Source organism: Mustelus asterias, unplaced genomic scaffold, assembly GCF_964213995.1.
Source record: "Mustelus asterias unplaced genomic scaffold, sMusAst1.hap1.1 HAP1_SCAFFOLD_298, whole genome shotgun sequence".
Taxonomy (NCBI): domain Eukaryota; kingdom Metazoa; phylum Chordata; class Chondrichthyes; order Carcharhiniformes; family Triakidae; genus Mustelus; species Mustelus asterias.
Window position 1 is genome coordinate 496,132 of NW_027590262.1, and position 26,250 is coordinate 522,381.

General features: G+C 56.7%; 1 protein-coding gene and 1 long non-coding RNA gene across 2 annotated transcripts in view; one reads left to right on the top strand and one right to left on the bottom strand.

Annotated features, from left to right (window-relative positions):
- The window catches only part of LOC144486207 (kin of IRRE-like protein 1), a 174,192-nt gene extending 155,872 nt beyond the window's left edge, over positions 1-18,320 (bottom strand). The window contains exon 1 of the mRNA XM_078204290.1: positions 18,122-18,320. Within this exon, the coding sequence (XP_078060416.1) occupies positions 18,122-18,170 (49 nt within the window). The 5' untranslated portion in view covers positions 18,171-18,320. The remainder of the gene's footprint in view (positions 1-18,121) is intronic.
- The window catches only part of LOC144486209 (uncharacterized), a 234,274-nt gene that overhangs the window by 184,590 nt on the left and 23,434 nt on the right, over positions 1-26,250 (top strand). The window lies entirely within an intron of this gene.

Consider the following 26,250-nt stretch of genomic DNA (forward strand, 5'->3'; position numbering starts at 1 on the left):
CTCGCTCTCACACACTCGCCCTCGTTCGCACACACTCGCCCTCGTTCGCACACACTCGCCCTCGTTCGCACACTCACCCTCGCTCTCACACACTCACCCTCGCTCTCACACACTCACCCTCGCTCTCACACACTCACCCTCGCTCTCACACACTCGCTCTCACACACTCGCCCTCGCTCTCACACACTCGCTCTCACACACTCGCTACCGCTCTCACACACTCGCTCTCGCTCACACACACCCGCCCCCACTCTCACACACTCGCCCTCTCTCTCACACACTCGCCCTCACTCTCACACATTCGCTCTCGCTCTCACACACTCGCTCTCACACACTCGCCCTCGCTCTCACACACTCTCCATCGCTCTCACACACTCTCCATCGCTCTCACACACTCGGTCTCGCTCTCACACACTCTCCCTCGCTCTCACACTCGCTCTTGCTCTCACACACTCGACTCGCTCTCAGACACCTGTCCTCGCTCTCTCTCAATCGCCCTCGCTCTCAAACACTCGCCCTCGCTCTCACACACTCGCTCTCGCTCTCACACACTCGCTCTCGCTCTCACACACTCGCTCTCGCTCTCACACACCCGCCCCCACTCTCACACACTCGCCCTCTCTCTCACACACTCGCCCTCGCTCTCACACACTCGCCCTCGCTCTCACACACTCGCTCTCGCTCTCACACACTCGCTCTCACACACTCGCTCCCACACACTCGCTCCCACACACTCGCTCCCACACACTCGCTCCCACACACTCGCTCCCACACACTCGCTCCCACACACTCGCTCCCACACACTCGCTCCCACACACTCGCTCTCACACACTCGCTCTCACACACTCGCTCTCACGCAGTCGCCCTCGCTCTCACACACTCGCTCTCACACACTCGCTCTCACCCTCTCTCTCACACACTTGCCCTCTCTCTCACGCACTCGCCCTCGCTCTCACACACTCTCCCTCGCTCTCACACACTTGCTCTTACACACTCGCTCTCGCTCTCACACACTCGCTCTCACTCACTCGCTCCTGCTCTCACGCAGTCGCCCTCGCTCTCACACACTCGCTCTCACACACTCGCCCTCTCTCTCACACACTCGATCTCGCTCTCACACACTCGCCCTCGCTCTCACACACTCTCCCTCGCTCTCACACACTCGCTCTCACACCCGTCCCCGCTCTCACACGCTCGCCCTCACTCTCACACACTCGCCCTCACACACTCGCCCTCGCTCTCACACACTCGCCCTCACTCTCACACTCGCCCTCACTCTCACACTCGCCCTCACTCTCACACTCGCCCTCGCTCTCACATACTCGCCCTCGCTCTCACACACTCGCCCTCGCTCTCACACACTCGCTCTCACACACTCGCCCTCGTTCGCACACACTCGCCCTCGCTCTCACACACTCGCCCTCGCTCTCACACACTCGCCCTCGCTCTCACACACTCGCACTCGCTCTCACACACTCGCACTCGCTCTCACACACTCGCACTCGCTCTCACACACTCGCACTCGCTCTCACACACTCGCTCTAACACACTCGCCCTCGCTCTCACACACTCACCCTCGTTCGCACGCACTCGCCCTCGTTCGCACACACTCGCCCTCGCTCTCACACATTCGCCCTCGCTCTCACACATTTGCCCTCACTCTCACACACTCCCCCTTGCTCTCACACACTCACCCTTGCTCTCACACACTCGCTCTCAAACTCACCCTCGCTCTCACACACTCGCCCTTGCTCTCATACACTCACCCTCGCTCTCACGCACTCGCCACTGCTCTCACACACTCACCCTCGCTCTCACACACTCGCTCTCAAACTCACCCTCGCTCTCACACACTCGCTCCACACACTCACCCTCGCTCTCACGCACTCGCCCTCGCTCTCACACACTCGCTCTCGCTCTCACACACTCGCTCTCAAACTCACCCTCGCTCTCACACACTCGCTCTCACACACTCGCTCTCACGCACTTGCTCTCGCTCTCACACTCGCTCTCAAACTCACCCTCGCTCTCACACACTCGCTCTCACACACACCCTCGCTCTCACACACTCGCTCTCGCTCTCACACACTCGCTCTCACACACTCGCTCTCATGCAGTCGCCCTCGCTCTCACACACTCGCTCTCACACACTCGCTCCCACACACTCACCCTCTCTCTCACACACTCCTCCTCTCTCTCACGCACTCGTCCTCGCTCTGACACACTCGCCCTCGCTCTCACACACTCGCCCTCGCTCTCACACACTCGCCCTCGCTCTCACACACTCGCCCTCGTTCGCACACACTCGCCCTCGTTCGCACACACTCGCCCTCGCTCTCACACACTCGCCCTCGCTCTCACACATTTGCCCTCGCTCTCACACACTCGCACTCCCTCTCACACACTCGCACTCGCTCTCACACACTCGCTCTCACACACTCACCCGCGCTCTCACACACTCGCCCTCGCTCTCACACACTCGCTCTCACACACTCACCCTCGCTCTCACACACTCACCCTCGCTCTCACACACTCGCTCTCACACACTCGCTCTCGCTCTCTCACACTCGCTCTCGTTCTCACACACCCGCCCCCACTCTCACACACTCGCCCTCTCTCTCACACACTCGCTCTCACACACTCGCTCTCGCTCTCACACACTCGCTCTCACACACTCGCCCTCACTCTCACACACTCACCCTCACTCTCACACACTCGCTCTCACACACTCGCCCTCGCTCTCACACACTCGCTCTCAAACTCACCCTCGCTCTCACACACTCGCTCTCATACACTCGCCCACGCTCTCACACACACGCCCTCGCTCTCACACACTCGCTCTCACACACCCGCCCTCACTCTCACACACTCGCTCTCACACACTCGCACTCGCTCTCACACACTCACCCTCGCTCTCACACACTCGCTCTCACACACTCGCCCTCGCTCTCACACACTCGCCCTCGCTCTCACACACTCGCCCTCGCTCTCACACACTCGCCCTCGCTCTCACACACTCGCCCTCGCTCTCACACACTCGCACTCGCTCTCACACACTCACCCTCGCTCTCACACACTCGCCCTCGCTCTCACACACTCGCCCTCGCTCTCACACACTCGCCCTCGCTCTCACACACTCGCCCTCGCTCTCACACACTCGCCCTCATTCGCACACACTCGCCCTCGTTCGCACACACTCGCCCTCGTTCGCACACACTCGCCCTCGCTCTCACACACTCACCCTCGCTCTCACACACTCACCCTCGCTCTCACACACTCGCTCTCACACACTCGCCCTCGCTCTCACACACTCGCCCTCGCTCTCACACACTCGCCCTCGTTCGCACACACTCGCCCTCGTTCGCACACACTCGCCCTCGTTCGCACACACTCACCCTCGCTCTCACACACTCACCCTCGCTCTCACACACTCACCCTCGCTCTCACACACTCGCTCTCACACACTCGCCCTCGCTCTCACACACTCGCTCTCACACACTCGCTACCGCTCTCACACACTCGCTCTCGCTCACACACACCCGCCCCCACTCTCACACACTCGCCCTCTCTCTCACACACTCGCCCTCACTCTCACACATTCGCTCTCGCTCTCACACACTCGCTCTCACACACTCGCCCTCGCTCTCACACACTCTCCATCGCTCTCACACACTCGGTCTCGCTCTCACACACTCTCCCTCGCTCTCACACTCGCTCTTGCTCTCACACACTCGACTCGCTCTCAGACACCTGTCCTCGCTCTCTCTCAATCGCCCTCGCTCTCAAACACTCGCCCTCGCTCTCACACACTCGCTCTCGCTCTCACACACTCGCTCTCGCTCTCACACACTCGCCCTCGCTCTCACACACTCGCCCTCGCTCTCACACACTCGCTCTCGCTCTCACACACTCGCTCTCACACACTCGCTCTCACGCAGTCGCCCTCGCTCTCACACACTCGCTCTCACACACTCGCCCTCTCTCTCACACACTCGATCTCGCTCTCACACACTCGCCCTCGCTCTCACACACTCGCCCTCGCTCTCACACACTCGCTCTCACACCCGTCCCCGCTCTCACACGCTCGCCCTCACTCTCACACACTCGCCCTCACACACTCGACTTCGCTCTCACACACTCGCCCTCACTCTCACACTCGCCCTCACTCTCACACACTCGCCCTCGCTCTCACACACTCGCCCTCGCTCTCACACACTCGCTCTCGCTCTCACTCACTCGCTCCAACACACTCGCCCTCGCTCTCACACTCGCTCTCGCTCTCACACACTCGCTCTCACACACACTCGCTCTCACACACTCGCCCTCTCACACTCGCTCTCGCTCTCACACACTCGCTCTCGCTCTCACACACGCTCTCGCTCTCACACACACTCGCCCTCGCTCTCACACACTCGCCCTCACTCTCACTCACTCGCCCTCACTCTCACTCACTCGCCCTCACTCTCACTCACTCGCCCTCACTCTCAGACAGTCGCCCTCGCTCTCAGACACTCGCCCTCGCTCTCACACTCTCGCCCTCACACACTCGCCCTCGCTCTCACACACTCGCCCTTGGTCACACACACTCGCCCTCACTCTCACACACTCGCCCTCACTCTCACACACTCGCCCTCACTCTCACACACTCGCCCTCACTCACACACACTCGCCCTCACTCACACACACTCGCCCTCACTCACACACACTCGCCCTCGCTCTCACACACTCGCCCTCGCTCTCACACACTCGCCCTCGCTCTCACACACTCGCCCTCGCTCTCACACACTCACCCTCGCTCTCACACACTCACCCTCGCTCTCACACACTCACCCTCGCTCTCACACACTCACCCTCGCTCTCACACACTCACCCTCGCTCTCACACACTCACCCTCGCTCTCACACACTCACCCTCGCTCTCACACACTCACCCTCGCTCTCACACACTCACCCTCGCTCTCACACACTCACCCTCGCTCTCACACACTCGCTCTCACACACTTGCCCTCGCTCTCACACACTCGCTCTCAAACTCACCCTCGCTCTCACACACTCGCACTCGCTCTCACACACTCACCCTCGCTCTCACACACTCGCTCTCGCTCTCACACACTCGCTCTCAAACTCACCCTCGCTCTCACACACTCGCCCTCGCTCTCACACACACCCTCGCTCTCACACACACCCTCGCTCTCACACACACCCTCGCTCTCACACACTCGCTCTCGCTCTCACACACTCGCTCTCAAACTCACCCTCGCTCTCACACACTCGCCCTCGCTCTCACACACACCCTCGCTCTCACACACTCGCCCTCACTCTCACACACTCGCTCTCACACACTCGCCCTCGCTCTCACACACTCGCCCTAACTCTCACACTCGCCCTCACTCTCACACACTCACTCTCACACATTCGCCCTCGCTCTCACACACTCGCCCTCGTTCGCACACACTCGCCCTCGTTCGCACACACGCCCTCGCTCTCACACATTTGCCCTCGCTCTCACACACACACTCGCTCTCATACACTCACCCTCGCACACTCGCTCTCACACACTCGCCCTCGCTCTCACACACTCGCTCTCACACACTCGCTCTCGCTCTCACACACTCGCTCTCACACACCCGCCCCCACTCTCACGCACTCGCCCTCTCTCTCACACACTCGCCCTCACTCTCACACATTCGCTCTCGCTCTCACACACTCGCTCTCACACACTCGCTCTCACACACTCGCTCTCACGCAGTCGCCCTCGCTCTCACACACTCGCTCTCACACACTCGCTCTCACCCTCTCTCTCACACACTCGCCCTCTCTCTCACGCACTCGCCCTCGCTCTCACACACTCTCCCTCGCTCTCACACACTTGCTCTTACACACTCGCTCTCGCTCTCACACACTCGCTCTCACACACTCGCTCCTGCTCTCACGCACTTGCACTCGCTCTCACACACTCGCCCTCGTTCGCACACACTCGCCCTCTCTCTCACACACTCGCCCTCGCTCTCACACACTCGCCCTCGCTCTCACACACTCGCCCTCGCTCTCACACACTCGCCCTCGCTCTCACACACTCGCACTCGCTCTCACACACTCGCTCTCACACACTCGCCCTCGCTCTCACACACTCGCCCTCGCTCTCACACACTCGCCCTCGCTCTCACACACTCACCCTCGTTCGCACACACTCGCCCTCGTTCGCACACACTCGCCCTCGTTCGCACACACTCGCCCTCGCTCTCACACATTCGCCCTCAGTCTCACACACTCGCCCTTGCTCTCACACACTCGCCCTCGCTCTCACACACTCGCTCTCAAACTCACCCTCGCTCTCACACACTCGCCCTTGCTCTCATACACTCACCCTCGCTCTCACGCACTCGCCACTGCTCTCACACACTCACCCTCGCTCTCACACACTCGCTCTCAAACTCACCCTCGCTCTCACACACTCGCTCCACACACTCACACTCGCTCTCACGCACTCGCCCTCGCTCTCACACACTCGCTCTCGCTCTCACACACTCGCTCTCAAACTCACCCTCGCTCTCACACACTCGCTCTCACGCACTCGCTCTCACGCACTCGCCCTCGCTCTCACACACTCGCTCTCACTCTCACACACTCGCTCTCAAACTCACCCTCGCTCTCACACACTCGCTCTCACACACTCGCTCCCACACACTCACCCTCTCTCTCACACACTCCTCCTCTCTCACACACTCGCCCTCGCTCTCACACACTCGCCCTCGCTCTCACACACTCGCCCTCGCTCTCACACACTCGCCCTCATTCCCACACACTCGCCCTCATTCCCACACACTCGCCCTCGTTCGCACACACTCGCCCTCGTTCGCACACTCGCCCTCGCTCTCACACACTCGCACTCGCTCTCACACACTCACCTTCGCTCTCACACACTCGCTCTCACACATTTGCCCTCGCTCTCACACACTCGCACTCGCTCTCACACACTCACCCTCGCTCTCACACACTCGCTCTCACACACTCACCCTCGCTCTCACACACTCGCTCTCACACACTCGCTCTCACACACTCGCTCTCACACACTCGCTCTCACACACTCGCTCTCGCTCTCTCACACTCGCTCTCGTTCTCACACACCCGCCCCCACTCTCACACACTCGCCCTCTCTCTCACACACTCGCCGTCACTCTCACACACTCGCTCTCGCTCTCACACCCTCGCTCTCACACACTCGCCCTCACTCTCACACACTCACCCTCACTCTCACATACTCGCTCTCACACACTCGCCCTCGCTCTCACACACTCGCTCTCAAACTCACCCTCGCTCTCACACACTCGCCCACGCTCTCACACACTCGCCCTCGCTCTCATACACTCGCTCTCACACACCCGCCCTCACTCTCACACACTCGCTCTCACACACTCGCACTCGCTCTCACACACTCACCCTCGCTCTCACACACTCGCTCTCACACACTCGCCCTCGCTCTCACACACTCGCCCTCGCTCTCACACACTCGCTCTCACACACTCGCCCTCGCTCTCACACACTCGCCCTCGCTCTCACACACTCGCCCTCGTTCGCACACATTCGCCCTCGCTCTCACACACTCACCCTCGCTCTCACACACTCACCCTCGCTCTCACACACTCACCCTCGCTCTCACACACTCACCCTCGCTCTCACACACTCGCTCTCACACACTCGCTCTCACACACTCGCTCTCACACACTCGCCCTCGCTCTCACACACTCGCCCTCGTTCGCACACACTCGCCCTCGTTCGCACACACTCACCCTCGCTCTCACACACCCACCCTCGCTCTCACACACTCACCCTCGCTCTCACACACTCACCCTCGCTCTCACACACTCGCTCTCGCTCTCACACACTCGCTCTCACACACTCGCTACCGCTCTCACACACTCGCTCTCGCTCTCACACACCCGCCCCCACTCTCACACACTCGCCCTCTCTCTCACACACTCGCCCTCACTCTCACACATTCGCTCTCGCTCTCACACACTCGCTCTCACACACTCGCTCTCACGCAGTCGCCCTCGCTCTCACACACTCGCTCTCACCCTCTCTCTCACACACTCGCCCTCTCTCTCACGCACTCGCCCTCGCTCTCACACACTCTCCCTCACTCTCACACACTGGCTCTCGCTCTCACACACTGGCTCTCACACACTCGCTCTCACACACTCGCTCCTGCTCTCACGCACTCGCCCTCGCTCTCACACACTCGCCCTCGTTCGCACACACTCGCCCTCTCTCTCACACACTCGCCCTCGCACACTCGCCCTCGTTCGCACACACTCGCCCTCGCTCTCACACACTCGCCCTCGCTCTCACACACTCGCCCTCGCTCTCACACACTCGCCCTCGCTCTCACACACTCGCACTCGCTCTCACACACTCGCACTCGCTCTCACACACTCGCCCTCACACACTCGCCCTCGCTTTCACACACTCGCCCTCGCTCTCAGACACTCGCTCTAACACACTCGCCCTCGTTCGCACACACTCGCCCTCGTTCGCACACACTCGCCCTCGCTCTCACACTCGCCCTCGCTCTCACACACTCGCCCTCTCTCTCACACACTCGCCCTCTCTCACACACACTCGCCCTCGTTCGCACACACTCGCCCTCGCTCTCACACACTCGCCCTCTCTCTCACACACTCGCCCTCGTTCGCACACACTCGCCCTCGTTCGCACACACTCGCCCTCGCTCTCACACACTCGCCCTCGCTCTCACACACTCGCACTCGCTCTCACACACTCGCACTCGCTCTCACACACTCGCTCTCACACACTCACCCTCGCTCTCACACACTCACCCTCGCTCTCACACACTCACCCTCGCTCTCACACACTCACCCTCGCTCTCACACACTCACCCTCGCTCTCAAACTCACCCTCGCTCTCACACACTCGCCCTTGCTCTCATACACTCACCCTCGCTCTCATGCACTCGCCACTGCTCTCACACACTCACCCTCGCTCTCACACACGCTCTCACACACTCGCTCTCAAACTCACCCTCGCTCTCACACACTCGCTCTCACACACTCGCCCTCTCTCTCACACACTCACTCTCGCTCTCACGCACTCGCCCTCGCTCTCACACACTCGCTCTCACACACTCGCTCTCGCTCTCACACACTCGCTCTCTCTCTCACACACCCGCCCGCACTCTCACACTCTCGCCCTCTCTCTCACACACTCGCCCTCGCTCTCGCACACTCGCTCTCGCTCTCACACACTCGCTCTCACACACTCGCTCTCACGCAGTCGCCCTCGCTCTCACACACTCGCTCTCACACACTCGCTCTCACACACTCACCCTCTCTCTCACACACTCGCCCTCTCTCTCACGCACTCGCCCTCGCTCTCACACACTCGCCCTCGCTCTCACACACTCGCCCTCGCTCTCACACACTCGCCCTCGCTCTCACACACTCGCCCTCTCTCTCACGCACTCGCCCTCGCTCTCACACACTCGCCCTCGCTCTCACACACTCGCCCTCGCTCTCACACACTCGCCTCTCTCTCACGCACTCGCCCTCGCTCTCACACACTCGCCCTCGCTCTCACACACTCGCCCTCGCTCTCACACACTCGCCCTCGCTCTCACACACTCGCCCTCGCTCTCACACACTCGCCCTCGCTCTCACACACTCGCTCTCACACACTTGCCCTCGCTCTCACACACTCGCTCTCAAACTCACCCTCGCTCTCACACACTCGCACTCGCTCTCACACACTCACCCTCGCTCTCACACACTCGCTCTCAAACTCACCCTCGCTCTCACACACTCGCCCTCGCTCTCACACACACCCTCGCTCTCACACACACCCTCGCTCTCACACACTCGCTCTCGCTCTCACACACTCGCTCTCAAACTCACCCTCGCTCTCACACACTCGCCCTCGCTCTCACACACACCCTCGCTCTCACACACTCGCCCTCGCTCTCACACACTCGCTCTCAAACTCACCCTCGCTCTCACACACTCGCCCTCGCTCTCATACACTCGCTCTCACACACTCGCCCTCACTCTCACACACTCGCTCTCACACACTCGCCCTCGCTCTCACACACTCGCTCTCACACACTCGCCCTAACTCTCACACTCGCCCTCACTCTCACACACCCGCTCTCACACACTCGCCCTCGCTCTCACACATTCGCCCTCGCTCTCACACACTCGCCCTCGTTCGCACACACTCGCCCTCGTTCGCACACACACCCTCGCTCTCACACATTTGCCCTCGCTCTCACACACTCACACTCGCTCTCACACACTCACCCTCGCTCTCACACACTCGCTCTCACACACTCGCCCTCGCTCTCACACACTCGCTCTCACACACTCGCCCTCGCTCTCACACACTCGCCCTCGCTCTCACACTCCCTCGCTCTCACACTCGTCCTCGCTCTCACACACTCGCCCTCGCTCTCACACACTCGCCCTCGCTCTCACACACTCGCCCTCGCTCTCACACACTCGCCCTCGCTCACACACACTCGCCCTCACTCACACACTCGCCCTCACACACTCGCCCTCACTCTCACACTCGCCCTCACTCTCACACACTCGCCCTCACTCTCACACACTCGCCCTAACTCTCAGACACTCGCCCTCGCTCTCACACACTCGCTCTCACACACTCGCTCTCGCTCTCACTCACTCGCTCCAACACACTCGCCCTCGCTCTCACACACGCACTCTCACACACTCGCTCTCACACACTCGCCCTCACGCAGTCGCCCTCGCTCTCACACACTCGCCCTCACTCTCACACACTCGCCCTCACTCTCACACACTCGCCCTCACTCCCACACACTCGCCCTCGCTCTCACACACTCGCTCTCACACTCGCTCTTGCTCTCACACACTCGCCCTCGCTCTCACACACTCGCCCTCGCTCTCACACACTCGCTCTCACACACTCGCTCTCACACACTCGCTCTCACGTAGTCGCCCTCGCTCTCACACACCCGCTCTCACACACTCACCCTCTCTCTCACACACTCGCCCTCTCTCTCACACACTCGCCCTCGCTCTCACACACTCGCTCTCGCTCTCACACACTCGCTCTCACACACTCGCCCTCGCTCTCACACACACCCTCGCTCTCACACACACCCTCGCTCTCACACACTTGCTCTCGCTCTCACACACTCGCTCTCAAACTCACCCTCGCTCTCACACACTCGCCCTCGCTCTCACACACACCCTCGCTCTCACACACACCCTCGCTCTCACACACTCGCCCTCGCTCTCACACACTCGCTCTCAAACTCACCCTCGCTCTCACACACTCGCCCTCGCTCTCATACACTCGCTCTCACACACTCGCCCTCACTCTCACACACTCGCTCTCACACACTCGCCCTAGCTCTCACACACTCGCTCTCACACACTCGCCCTAACTCTCACACTCGCCCTCACTCTCACACACTCGCTCTCACACACTCGCCCTCGCTCTCACACATTCGCCCTCGCTCTCACACACTCGCCCTCGTTCGCACACACTCGCCCTCGTTCGCACACACACCCTCGCTCTCACACATTTGCCCTCGCTCTCACACACTCACACTCGCTCTCACACACTCACCCTCGCTCTCACACACTCGCTCTCACACACTCGCCCTCGCTCTCACACACTCGCTCTCACACACTCGCTCTCGCTCTCACACACTCGCCCTCGCTCTCACACTCCCTCGCTCTCACACTCGTCCTCGCTCTCACACACTCGCCCTCGCTCTCACACACACGCCCTCGCTCACACACACTCGCCCTCACTCACACACTCGCCCTCACACACTCGCCCTCACTCTCACACTCGCCCTCACTCTCACACACTCGCCCTCACTCTCACACACTCGCCCTCACTCTCACACACTCGCCCTCGCTCTCACACACTCGCTCTCACACACTCGCTCTCGCTCTCACTCACTCGCTCCAACACACTCGCCCTCGCTCTCACACACGCACTCTCACACACTCGCTCTCACACACTCGCCCTCACGCAGTCGCCCTCGCTCTCACACACTCGCCCTCACTCTCACACACTCGCCCTCGCTCTCACACACTCGCTCTCACACACTCGCTCTCACACACTCGCTCTCACACACTCGCTCTCACGTAGTCGCCCTCGCTCTCACACACTCGCTCTCACACACTCACCCTCTCTCTCACACACTCGCCCTCTCTCTCACACACTCGCCCTCGCTCTCACACACTCGCCCTCGCTCTCACACGCGCTCTCACACACTCGCCCTCGCTCTCACACACTCGCTCTCGCTCTCACACACTCTCCCTCGCTCTCACACTCGCTCTTGCTCTCACACACTCGACTCGCTCTCAGACACCCGCCCTCGCTCTCACACACTCGCTCTCTCACAATCGCCCTCGCTCTCACACACTCGCCCTCGCTCTCACACACTCGCCCTCACTCTCACACACTAGCTCTCGCTCACACACACTCGCCCTCACTCTCACACACTAGCTCTCGCTCACACACTCGCTCTCTCACACTCGCCCACGCTCTCACACACTCGCCCTCGCTCTCACACACTCGGTCTCGCTCTCACACACTCTCCCTCCCTCTCACACACTCGCTCTCGCTCTCACACACTCACCCTCGCTCTCACACACTCGCTCTCGCTCTCACACACTCGCCCTCGCTCTCACACACTCGCCCTCGCTCTCACACACTCTCCCTCGCTCTCACACTCGCTCTTGCTCTCACACACTCGACTCGCTCTCAGACACCCGCCCTCGCTCTCACACACTCGCTCTCTCACAATCGCCCTCGCTCTCTCACACTCGCTCTCGCTCTCACACACTCGCCCTCGCTCTCACACACTCGCCCTCACTCTCACACTCGCTCTCACACGCTCGCCCTCACTCTCACACACTAGCTCTCGCTCACACACTCGCTCTCTCACACTCGCCCACGCTCTCACACACTCGCTCTCGCTCTCACACACTCTCCCTCGCTCTCACACTCGCTCTTGCTCTCACACACTCGACTCGCTGTCAGACACCCGCCCTCGCTCTCACACACTCGCTCTCTCACAATCGCCCTCGCTCTCACACTCGCTCTCGCTCTCACACACTCGCCCTCGCTCTCACACACTCACCCTCATTCTCACACACTCGCTCTCACACACTCGCCCTCACTCTCACACACTAGCTCTCGCTCACACACTCGCTCTCTCACACTCGCCCACGCTCTCACACACTCGCCCTCGCTCTCACACACTCGCTCTCACACACTCGCTCTCGCTCTCACACACTCACCCTCGCTCTCGCACACTCGCTCCAACACACTCGCCCTCGCTCTCACACACTCGCTCTCGTTCTCACACCCGCTCTCGCTCTCACATACTCGCTCTCTCACACTCGCTCTCGCTCTCACACACACGCCCTCGCTCTCACACACTCGCCCTCGCTCTCACACACTCGCTCTCACACAGTTGGCCTCGCTCTCACACACTCGCCTTCGCTCTCACACACTCGCTCTCACACACTCGCTCTCTCACACTCGCTCTCTCACACTCGCCCTCGCTCTCACACACTCGCTCTCGCTCTCACACACTCGTTCTCACTCTCACACACTCGCTCTCACACACTCGCTCCGGCTCTCACACACTCGCTCTCACACACTCGCTCTCGCTCTCACACTCGCTCTCACACACTCGCTTCCACACACTTGCTCTCGCTCTCACACACTCGCCCTCGCTCTCACACACTCGCTCTCACACACTCGCTCTTGCTCTCACACACTCGCCCTCGCTCTCACACACTCGCTCTCACACACTTGCTCTCGCTCTCACACACTCGCTCTCGCACACTTGTGCTCGCTCTCACACACTCGCTCTCACACACTCGCTCTCGCTCTCACACACTCACTCTCACACACTCGCTCTCGCTCTCACAGTCGCTCTCACACACTCGCTCTCGCTCTCACACACTCGCTCTCGCTCCCACACACTCGCTCTCGCTCCCACACACTCGCTCTCACACACTCGCTCTCACACACTCGCCCTCGCTCTCACACACTCGCCCTCGCTTTCACACACTCGCCCTCGCTCTCACACACTCGCTCTCACACACTCGCTCTCACGCAGTCGCCCTCGCTCTCACACACTCACACTCTCTCTCACACACTCGCCCTCGCTCTCACACACTCTCCATCGCTCTCACACACTCGGTCTCGCTCTCACACACTCTCCCTCGCTCTCACACTCGCTCTTGCTCTCACACACTCGACTCGCTCTCAGACACCTGCTCTCTCTCTCAATCGCCCTCGCTCTCAAACACTCGCCCTCGCTCTCACACACTCGCTCTCGCTCTCACACACCCGCCCCCACTCTCACACACTCGCCCTCTCTCTCACACACTCGCCCTCGCTCTCACACACTCGCTCTCGCTCTCACACACTCGCTCTCGCTCTCACAGACCCGCCCCCACTCTCACACACTCGCCCTCTCTCTCACACACTCGCCCTCGCTCTCACACACTCGCCCTCGCTCTCACACACTCTCCCTCGCTCTCACACACACGCTCTCGCTCTCACACACTCTCCCTCGCTCTCACACTCGTCCTCGCTCTCACACACTCGCCCTCGCTCTCACACACTCGCCCTCGCTCTCACACACTCGCCCTCGCTCTCACACACTCGCCCTCGCTCTCACACACTCGCCCTCGCTCTCACACACTCGCCCTCGCTCTCACACACTCGCTCTCACACACTCGCCCTCACACACTCGCCCTCACTCTCACACACTCGCCCTCACTCTCACACACTCGCCCTCACACACTCGCTCTCGCTCTCACACACTCGCCCTCGCTCTCACACACTCGCTCTCACACACTCGCCCTCACACACTCGCCCTCGCTCTCACACACTCGCTCTCACACACACTCGCCCTCACTCTCACGCACTCGCCCCCGCTCTCACACACTCGCCCTCGCTCTCACACGCGCACTCATACACTCGCCCTTGCTCTCACACACTTGCCCTCTCTCTCACACACTCGCTCTTGCTCTCACACACTCGCTCTCACACACTCACTCTCGCTCTCACACAATCGCTCTCGCTCTCACACACTGGCCCTCGCTCTCACACACTCGCCCTCGCTCTCACACACTCGCCCTCGCTCTCACACACTCGCCCTCACTCTCACACACTCGCCCTCGCTCTCACGCACTCGCCCTCGCTCTCACGCACTCACTCTCGCTCTCACACACTGGCCCTCGCTCTCACACACTCGCCCTCGCTCTCACACACTCGCCCTCGCTCTCACTCACTCGCCCTCGCTCTCACTCACTCGCCCTCGCACTCACTCACTCGCCCTCACACACTCGCCCTCGCTCTCACACACTCGCCCTCGCACACTCGCCCTCGCTCTCACACACTCGCCCTCGCTCTCACACACTCGCCCTCACTCTCACACACTCGCCCTCACTCTCACACACTCGCCCTCACTCTCACACACTCGCCCTCACTCTCACACACTCGCCCTCACTCTCACACACTCGCCCTCACTCTCAACACTCACTCTCACACTCTCGCTCTCACACACTTACCCTCACTCTCACACACTCGCCCTCACTCTCAACACTCACTCTCACTCTCACACACTCGCTCTCACACACTTACCCTCACTCTCACACACTCGCCCTCACTCTCAACACTCACTCTCACTCTCACACACTCGCTCTCACTCTCACACTCTCGCTCTCACACACTTACCCTCACTCTCACACACTCGCCCTCACTCTCACACACTCGCCCTCACTCTCACACACTCGCCCTCACTCTCACACTCGCCCTCACTCTCACACACTCGCCCTCACTCTCACACACTCGCCCTCACTCTCAACACTCACTCTCGCTCTCACACACTCGCTCTCACACACTCGCTCTCACACACTCGCTCTCACACACTCGCTCTCACTCTCACACTCTCACTCTCACACTCTCACTCTCACACACTCACTCTCACACACTCGCTCTCACACACTCGCTCTCACACACTCGCTCTCACTCTCACACTCTCGCTCTCACACACTTACCCTCACTCTCACACACTCACCCTTGCTGTCACGCGCGCTCACATTCATTTTCACACATGCTCTCGCTTTCACACAGTCAGAAACACACTGCCAGATCTGTTGCTTGCTCTGAATATTGTCCTCCTGCTGTCTGATAGTGTGGATTGAATCTGCAGACAATTCCCACAGGCAATTCTGCAACTCCCAAAAACATTGTGATCAAAGGCAGCCAGTTCTGTGGAGAGAGCAATCTCAGCCTCTCCTTTGTGTGCTCCCTCCTCAGCTCTGTGTTCCCCTGCATTTCAATCTCTCTTCCCCCGCCTCCCCGTCTCTCTCTCTCTCTCTCTGTCTGTCTCTCTCTCCCTCACCCTCTCTCTCCCCGTCCATCTCTCTGTCTCTCCCTGTCTCTCTCGCTCTGTCTCCCTTTCTGTCGCTTTGTCTCTGTCTTTTTCTCTCAATCTGTCTCTCCCTTTGTGTTATAAGGAGAGGCTGGATAGACTGGGACTTTTTTCTCTGGACCGTAGGAGGCTGAGTGGTGATCTTATAGAGGTCTATAAAATAATGAGGAGCATAGATCACTTAGATAGCCAACATCTTTTCCCAAAGAGTCTAAAACTATCGGGCATAGGAGAGAGGGAAGGTAGAAAAGGGTCCAGAGGGGCAATTTTGTCACACAGGATGTGATGAGTGTCTGGAACGAGCTGCCAGAGGCAGTAGTAGCAGGGGTACAATTTTGTCTTTTAAAAAGTGTTTAGACAGTTACATTGGTAAGATGGGTATAGAGGGATATGGGCCACATGCGGGCAATTGGGACTAGCTTAGTGGTTGAAAAAAGGACAGCATGGACAAGTTGAGCTGAAGGGCCTGTTTCCATGCTGTAAACCTCTCTGACTCTGATTTTCTATCTCTCTCTTGCTCTGTCTCTCCCTTTCTCTCTCGCTCTCTCTCCTTTTCTCTATCTCTTTCTTGTTCTGTCTCTCCCTTTCTATCTCTCGCTCTATCTCTCCCTTTCTCTCTCTCTCTCTCGCTGTCTCTCCTTTTCTCTCTCTCTATCTCTTCTCTCTCTTGCTCTATCTCTCTCTGTCTTTCTCTCTTCTATCTGTCTCTCTGTCCCTCTGTCTCCCTCTCTCTCTGTCTCCCTCACTCTCTGTCTCCCTCACTCTCTCTGTCTCCCTCACTCTCTGTCTCCCTCACTCTCTGTCTCCCTCACTCTCTGTCTCCCTCACTCTCTGTCTCCCTCACTCTCTGTCTCCCCCTCTCTCTGTCTCCCTCACTCTCTGTCTCCCTCACTCTCTGTCTCCCTCACTCTCTGTCTCCCTCATTCTCTGTCTCCCTCACTCTCTCTGTCTCCCTCACTCTCTCTGTCTCCCTCACTCTCTCTGTCTCCCTCACTCTCTCTGTCTCCCTCACTCTCTCTGTCTCCCTCACTCCCTGTCTCCCTCACTCTCTGTCTCCCTCACTCTCTGTCTCCCTCACTCTCTGTCTCCCTCACTCTCTCTGTCTCCCTCTCTCTCTCCCTCTCTCTCTCTGTCTCCCTCTCTCTCTCTGTCTCCCTCACTCTCTCTGTCTCCCTCACTCCCTGTCTCCCTCACTCTCTGTCTCCCTCACTCTCTGTCTCCCTCACTCTCTGTCTCCCTCACTCTCTCTGTCTCCCTCTCTCTCTCCCTCTCTCTCTCTGTCTCCCTCTCTCTCTCTGTCTCCCTCACTCTCTCTGTCTCCCTCTCTCTCTCTGTCTCCCTCCCGCACACATTCTCTCCCTCGCCATCCAGGATGCCTACAGCGAGCAGCAACTCCTTCAATTCTTGTCTCCCAGTGAGGCATTGCAGTAACATTCCAGCAGTCTGCAAAATCCCTCCTCCCCCGCACTCGACACCCTCTCCCCCCCACCACCAGCCCCGTCCCCCTGCACTCACCATCCCTCTCCACATGCCTCCCTCAACACCTACCTCTGTCTCCTCTGACTCTCTGAAAGACTGGGTGGGGGGAAAGAAGAACAGAGCAGAACGAGAGAGAGAGAGAGAGACAGTTTTAAAAAGTTAACCCTACCTGTTGTCCCTCTGCCGATGAACAGAAGGCAGAGGAGATAACGGAACATCTCTCAGGAAATCCTTCACGGGAAATGCAGTGAGGGGATGGAGGGTGAGAGGGATGGGAGGTTAGGAGGGGAGAGGAGAGGGGGGGGAGGAGAGAGAGAGAGAGAAACGGGAAGTGTTGTCTGCAACTGCAGGAATTTCAAGCACTTTCTGGTCTGGGAGACTGAGTCAGAAAGAAAAAAAGTAATTTTTTTGGGATTAAAGGGGATGGGATGGACCGTTCCATTCAGGGCTTGGAGCAGGGGACGCAAGTCCGGAGAGTGGACTCCAAACTCGTTTTGTTCTCCAGCGTAGCCCCCCCACCGTCTGGGGTTCCCCACCTCCCCCTGAGTCAAACAGTGGGAGTTGTTACTGTGAAGGGGGAGGGTCAGCTCCCAGGTGGGGCAGGAGGGGGCGAGGGGAGGGAATGAGGTTTGTTCATGCAACTCTTCACTTTCCCCTCTCTCTTTCTCTGCCCCTCTCCCTCTGGCTGCACACACATTGCTGATGTGGAGCGAGTTGGAATGCCAGTGGATTCAAGCAGCTTTGCTGGGGGTATGAGAAGTGGGGGGGTGCCCAGGGAGAGGAGTCCAAAAAATTCTTAAAGGGAGGGAACATCAGGATTTAATATCCTCCAGAATCAGAAACAAAGACAGAGAAAGAACGGGAGTGAGACAGAATGAAGGAGAGATAGAGAAAGTGAGAGAGGTGGAAAGACAAAGCATTAGAGAGATGGAGGGAGAGACAGGGAGAGACAGAGACGGAGAGAAGGAGGAACATTCGCACAGAGGGAGGGAGAGGCAGAGAGAGACAGGCAGAGAGAGGGAGAGACAGACAGTGAGAGAGACAGACAGTGAGAGAGAGCGCAAGTGAGAGAACAAGAGAAACACAGATAATGAGAGGTGTAGAGAAAGAGAGGAGTGGATGAGAGAGAGAGATGCAAAGCGAGGGAGAAACACAGAAAGGGAAAAACAGAGAGAGACAGAGAGTCAGAAAGGAAGTGAGGGAGAGAAAGGAGATTACATGGTGGCACAGTGGCTAGTATTGCTGCCTCACAACGCCAGGGACCCAGGTTCAATTCCGACCTTGGGTGTCTGTGCGGAGTTCTCTTGTCTGCGTGGGTTTCCTCCAGGTGCTCCGGTTTCCTCCCACAGTCCAAAGATGCATGGGTTATGTGGATTGGCCTGTCTAAATTGTCCATTCTTGTCAGGGGGATTAGTAGGGTAAACATGTGAGGTTACGGGGAAAGGGCCTGGGTGAGACTGTTGTCAGTGCAGGTACAATGGGCCAAATGGCTTCCTTCTGCACTGTAGGAATTCTATGATTAAAATATGAGCCCTTCCAATACCTCATCAAGTGGTGATGACAAATTGAATGCCTTTGCAATGTCATAACACAACTCAACTGCTAAAGGATATGTGCACAGCAAGATCCCAAATCCACAATGTAACAATCAGATCATCTGTCTTTAATGATGTTTGTTCAGAGATAAAACCAGGGAGTGAGTATAGTTAATGTGGCAACTGCTCCAACCTGGAGATGTTCCTGACCCTCTGACAGTGCAGCACTCCCTCAGTACTGACCCTCTGACAGTGCAGCACTCCCTCAGTACTGACCCTCTGACAGTGCAGCGCTCCCTCAGTACTGACCCTCTGACAGTGCAGCGCTCCCTCAGTACTGACCCTCTGACAGTGCCGCACTCCCTCAGTACTGACCCTCTGACAGTGCAGCACTCCCTCAGTACTGACCCTCTGACAGTGCAGCACTCCCTCAGCACTGACCTCTGACAGTGCAGCGCTCCCTCAGCACTGACCCTCTGACAGTGCAGCACTCCCTCAGTACTGACCCTCTGACAGTGCAGCACTCCCTCAGCACTGACCCTCTGACAGTGCAGCGCTCCCTCAGTACTGACCCTCTGACAGTGCAGCACTCCCTCAGTACTGACCCTCTGACAGTGCAGCGCTCCCTCAGCACTGACCCTCTGACAGTGCTGCACTCCCTCAGTACTGACCCTCTGACAGTGCAGCACTCCCTCAGTACTGACCCTCTGACAGTGCAGCACTCCCTCAGTCCTGACCCTCTGACAGTGCAGCGCTCCCTCAGTACTGACCCTCTGACAGTGCAGCACTCCCTCAGTACTGACCCTCTGACAGTGCAGCACTCCCTCAGTACTGACCCTCTGACAGTGCAGTGCTCCCTCCGTACTGACCCTCTGACAGTGCAGCGCTCTCTCAGTACTGACCCTCTGACAGTGCAGCACTCCCTCAGTACTGACCCCGTGACAGTGCAGCACTCCCTCAGTACTGACCCCGTGACAGTGCAGCACTCCCTCAGTACTGACCCTCTGACAGTGCAGCACTCCCTCAGTACTGACCCTCTGACAGTGCAGCACTCCCTCAGTACTGACCCTGTGACAGTGCAGCACTCCCTCAGTACTGACCCTCTGACAGTGCAGCACTCGTTCAGTACTGACCCTGTGACAGTGCAGCACTCCCTCAGTACTGACCCTCTGACAGTGCAGCGCTCCCTCAGTACTGACCCTCTGACAGTGCAGCACTCCCTCAGTACTGACCCTCTGACAGTGCAGCACTCCCTCAGTACTGACCCTCTGACAGTGCAGCACTCCCTCAGTACTGACCCTCTGACAGTGCAGCACTCCCTCAGTACTGACCCTCTGACAGTGCAGCACCCCCTCAGTACTGACCCTCTGACAGTGCAGCACCCCCTCAGTACTGACCCTCTGACAGTGCAGCACTCCCTCAGTACTGACCCTCTGACAGTGCGGCACTCCCTCAGTACTGACCCTCTGACAGTGCAGCACTCCCTCAGTACTGACCCTCTGACAGTGCAGCACCCCCTCAGTACTGACCCTCTGACAGTGCAGCACTCCCTCAGTACTGACCCTCTGACAGTGCAGCACTCCCTCAGTACTGACCCTCTGACAGTGCAGCACTCCCTCAGTACTGACCCTCTGACAGTGCAGCACTCCCTCAGTACTGACCCTCTGACAGTGCAGCGCTCCCTCAGTACTGACCCTCTGACAGTGCAGCACTCCCTCAGTACTGACCCTCTGACAGTGCAGCACTCCCTTAGCACTGACCCTCCGACAATGCAGCACTCACTCAGTACTGACACTGACTAGCAAGTTTGTGGATGATATTAAAATTGCTGGAGTTGCGGATAGAAACATAGAAGACAGGAGCAGGAGGAGGTCATTTGGCCCTTCGAGTCTGCTCCCCTATTCATTACAATCATGGCTGATCGTCCAACTCAGTAGCCTAATCCTGCTTTCTCCTCGTAATCTTTGATCCCATTCACCCCAAGTGCTATATCCAGCCGCCTCTTGAATATATTCAATGTTTTGGTGTCAAGTACGTCCTGTGGTAATGAGTTCCACAGGCTCACCACTTTTTGGGTGAAGAAGTGTTTCCTCACCTCTGTCCTAAATGGCCTACCCCGAATCCTCAGACTGTGACCCCTGATTCTGGACTCCCCCACCATCAGGAACATCTAACCTGTCTAGTCCTGTTAGAATTTTATAAGTCTCTATTGAGATCCCCCCTCATTCCTCCAGCGAAAACAATCCTAACCGAGTCAATCTCTCCTCATACATCAGTCCCGCCATCCCCGGAATCAGCCTGCTAAACATTTGCTGCACTCTCTCAAAAGCAAGAACATCCTTCCTCAGAAAAGGAGACCAAAACTGCACACAATACTCTAGGTGTGGCCTCACCAAGGCCCTGTATAATTGCAACAACACATCCCTGCTCCTGTACTCGAAACCTCTCACAATGAAGGCCAACATGGAATTTGCCTTCTTTACCGCCTGCTGCACCTGCATGCTTACCTTCAGTGACTGGTGCACAAGGACACCCAGGTCCCGCTGCACACTCCCCTCTCCCAATTTACAGCCATTCAGGTATTAATCTGCCTTCTTGTTTTTGCTTCCAAAGTGAATAACCTCACACTTATCCAAATTATACTGCATCTGCCATTGATTTGCCCACTCACCCAACCTGTCCAGATCATTCCTGTGCTGTATTGTTCTTTGTATTCTGCAGGATCTCTGCATCCTCGTCACAGTTCACCCTCCCACCCAACTTGGTGTCATCTACAAACTTTGAGATGTTACATTTTGTTCCCTCATCCAAATCATGAATATATATTGTGAATAGTTGGGGTTCCAGCAGCGATCTCTGTGGCACCCCACTAGTTACTGCCTGCTAATTTGAAAAGCACCCATTAATTCATACTCTTTGTTTCCTCCCTGCCAACTGGTTTTCTATCCATCTCAATACACTTCCCCCAATCCCACGTGCTTTAATCTTGCACGATAATCTCTTGTGCGGAACTTTGTCACTTTCTGAAAGTCCAAATATACCACATTGACTGGCTCCCCCTTGTCAACTCTACTTGTTACATCTTCAAAGAATTCCAACAGATTTGTCAAGCATGATTTCCCCTTCATAAATCCATACGGACTCTGTCTGATTCTGCCACTGCTTTCTAAATGCTCTGCTATAAAGTCCTTGATAATGGATTCGAGAATTTTCCCCACTATCAATGTTAAGCTTATTGGTCTATAATTCCCTGTTTTCTTTCTAGCTCCCTTTTTGAATATTGGAGTGACATTCGCTATCCTGTAGTCTGCAGGGACTGTTCCAGAGTCTATAAAATCCTGGAAGACAATCACCAATGCATCCACTATTTCTAGAGTCACTTCCTTAAATACTCTGGGATGTAGATTATGGGAATTTATCCGCCTTCAGTGCCATCAATTTTTCCAGCCCTGATTGTCCCCCTTCACTCCGGCGGGGTCTCCCGCTAGTTCCCCGAACGTGGGGAGCTACTCTAAACCCCGCTGGAGTGAAGTACTCCTGGTGGGGAGATGCTATCGGGCCTGGCAAGTTCCGAGTCGGGCCTGATAATCACATGTAAAATAGATTTAAAATACATTGAAAACAGATTTAAATCACTTACCTCTCTTCCCGCCGATTTCCAGCGCGTTCCTGACTGCGACTGTTCCCTGGCTCTGGGAGACGTATATGCGTTGGGAACGCATGCGCGAATCCCGCAAAATGGCCGACATGCCATTCTCCAGACCGGACCCACCAGAAAATTTGCGGGTTGCAATGGGAGAATTGCCCCCCCCCCCGCCCCCCAGTCTCCGAATCAACTACTTCACTCTCCATCTTGGTAAAACATTCTATCATGTTATGGTCGTTCATCCCCAAAGAGTCTCGTACAGTTGGATTAGCAATGATTCCCTTCTCATTACGCTGTACCCAGTCTAAGATGGCCTGCTCTCTAGTTGGTTCCTCCACATATTGGTCAAAAAAATCATCCAGGAATTCCTCCTCTATGGCATTGTTGCTAATTTGATTTGCCCAATCTATGCGCAGATTAAAAATCACCGATGATCACCGATATTCCCTTATCACATGCATCTCTAATTTCATGTTTATTGCCTTTCCCAACATCACCACTGCGGTTTGGGGGTCTGTATATGGGGATAGTGATGAAGATTGTCAGAGAATACAGCAGGATGTAGATAGGCTGGAAAATTGGGCTTACAAATGGCAGATGGAATTTAACCCAGACAAATGCGAGGTGATGCATTTTGGTAGATCCAATTCAGCTGGGAGCTATAAAATAAATGGCAGAACCATCAGGAGCGTTGACACACAGAAAGATCTGGGGGTACGGATCCACAGATTCTTAGAAGTGGCAGTACAGGTGGAAAAAGTGGTGAAGAAAGCATATGGCGTGCTTGCCTTCATCGGCCGGGGTATTGAGTATAAAAATTGGCAAATTATGTTACAGTTATATAAAATGTTGGTTAGGCCAATTCTGGTTACCACACTCACCAGAAGGAGATGGTGGCTTTGGAGGGAGTACAGAAAAGGTTTACCAGGATGTTGCCTGGTATGGAGATATTAGCTATGAGGAGAGATTGAATAAACTGGGATTGTTCTCCCTGGAAAGATGGAGGCTGAGGGGCGACCTGGTAGAAGTTTATAAAATTATGACGGGCATAGATAGGGTGAACAGTTGGAAGCTTTTTCCCAGGGCAGAAATGACAATCACAAGGGGGAATAAATTCAAGATAGGGGGGGAAAGTTCAGTAGAGATGTGCAGGAGAAGTTTTTTACACAGAGAGTGGTGGGGGCCTGGAATGCACTGCCAAGTGAGGTGGCTGAGGCAGATAGTTAGTGACATTTAAGACTTATCTGGATAGGCACATGAACAAGTGGGGTGTAGAGGGATACAGGCGGTTGGTCTAGGTAGGACCACGTGATCGGCACAGGCTTGGTGGGCCGAAGGGCCTGTTCCTGTGCTTACTGTTCTTTGAAGGGAAGGGATGTGTCAGAGATGGACTATGTGAGAGATTATATTCTGATAGTACAGCACTCCTGCAATACTGACCCTCTGACAGTGCAGCGCTCCCTCAGTACTGACCCTCTGACAGTGCAGCGCTCCCTCAGTACTGACCCTCTGACAGTGCAGCGCTCCCTCAGTACTGACCCTCTGACAGTGCAGCACTCCCTCAGTACTGACCCTCTGACAGTGCAGCACTCCCTCAGTACTGACCCTCTGACAGTGCAGCGCTCCCTCAGTACTGACCCTCTGACAGTGCAGCACTCCCTCAGTACTGACCCTCTGACAGTGCAGCGCTCCCTCAGTACTGACCCTCCGACAGTGCAGCGCTCCCTCAGTACTGACCCTCTGACAGTGCAGCACTCCCTCAGTGCTGACCCTCTGACAGTGCAGCACTCCCTCAGTACTGACCCTCTGACAGTGCAGCGCTCCCTCAGTACTGACCCTCTGACAGTGCAGCACTCCCTCAGTACTGACCCTCCGACAGTGCAGCGCTCCCTCAGTATTGACCCTCTGACATTGCAGCGCTTTGTAATAAGTCTGCGGAGACAGAAGTCCCTTCACCAAAATCCCTTTATTTACAATTCCAACAGCAGTACACAGAGTGCTATCAGTCAGCAGTCTCCCATCGGGAGTGCCAGAGGAACTGGCACTTCCAGTTAAATACAAGGAAAAGACTCCCTGATTGACCCATCAATTGGATTTCAGCAAGGCCTTTGACAAGGTCCCTCATGGGAGGTTAGTTAGGAAGGTTCAGTCGCTAGGTATACATGGGGAGGTAGTAAATTGGATTAGACACTGGCTCAATGGAAGAAGCCAGAGAGTGGTTGTGGAGGATTGCTTCTCTGAGTGGAGGCCTGTGACTAGTGGTGTGCCGCAGGGATCGGTGTTGGGTCCATTGTTGTTTGTCATCTATATCAATGATCTGGATGATAATGTGGTAAATTGGATCAGCAAGTTTGCTGATGATACAAAGATTGGAGGTGTAGTGGACAGGGAGGAAGGTTTTCAAAGCTTGCAGAGGGATTTGGACCAACTAGAAAAATGGGCTGAAAAATGGCAAATGGAATTTAACGCAGACAAGTGTGAGATATTGCACATTGAACATAGAACATAGAACAGTACAGCACAGAACAGGCCCTTCGGCCCACGATCTTGTGCCGAGCTTTGTCTGAAACCCAGATCAAGCTATTTCCTCCCTATCATCCCGAAGTACTCCATGTGCCTATCCAATAGCTTCTTAAATGTTCCTAAAGTTTCTGACTCCACTATCCCTGCAGGCAGTCCATTCCACACCCCAACCACTCTCTGAGTAAAAAACCTACCTCGGACATCCTTCCTATATCTCCCACCATGAACCCTATAGTTATGCCCCCTAGTTACCGCTCCATTCACCCGAGGAAATAGTCTTTGAACATTCACTCTATCTATCCCCCTCATCATCTTATAAACCTCTATCAAGTCTCCTCTCAATCTCCTCCGCTCCAAAGAGAAAAGCCCAAGTTCCCTCAACATTGGAAGGACAAACTAAAGTAGAATGTACAGGGTAAATGGTAGGACTCTGAAGAGTGCAGTTGAACAGAGGGATCTGGGAATACAGGTACAGAATTCCCTAAAAGTGACGTCACAGGTGGATAGGGTCGTAAAGAATGCCTTTGGTACATTGGCCTTTATAAATCGGAGTATCGAGTATAAAAGTTGGAGTGTTATGGTAAGGCTATATAA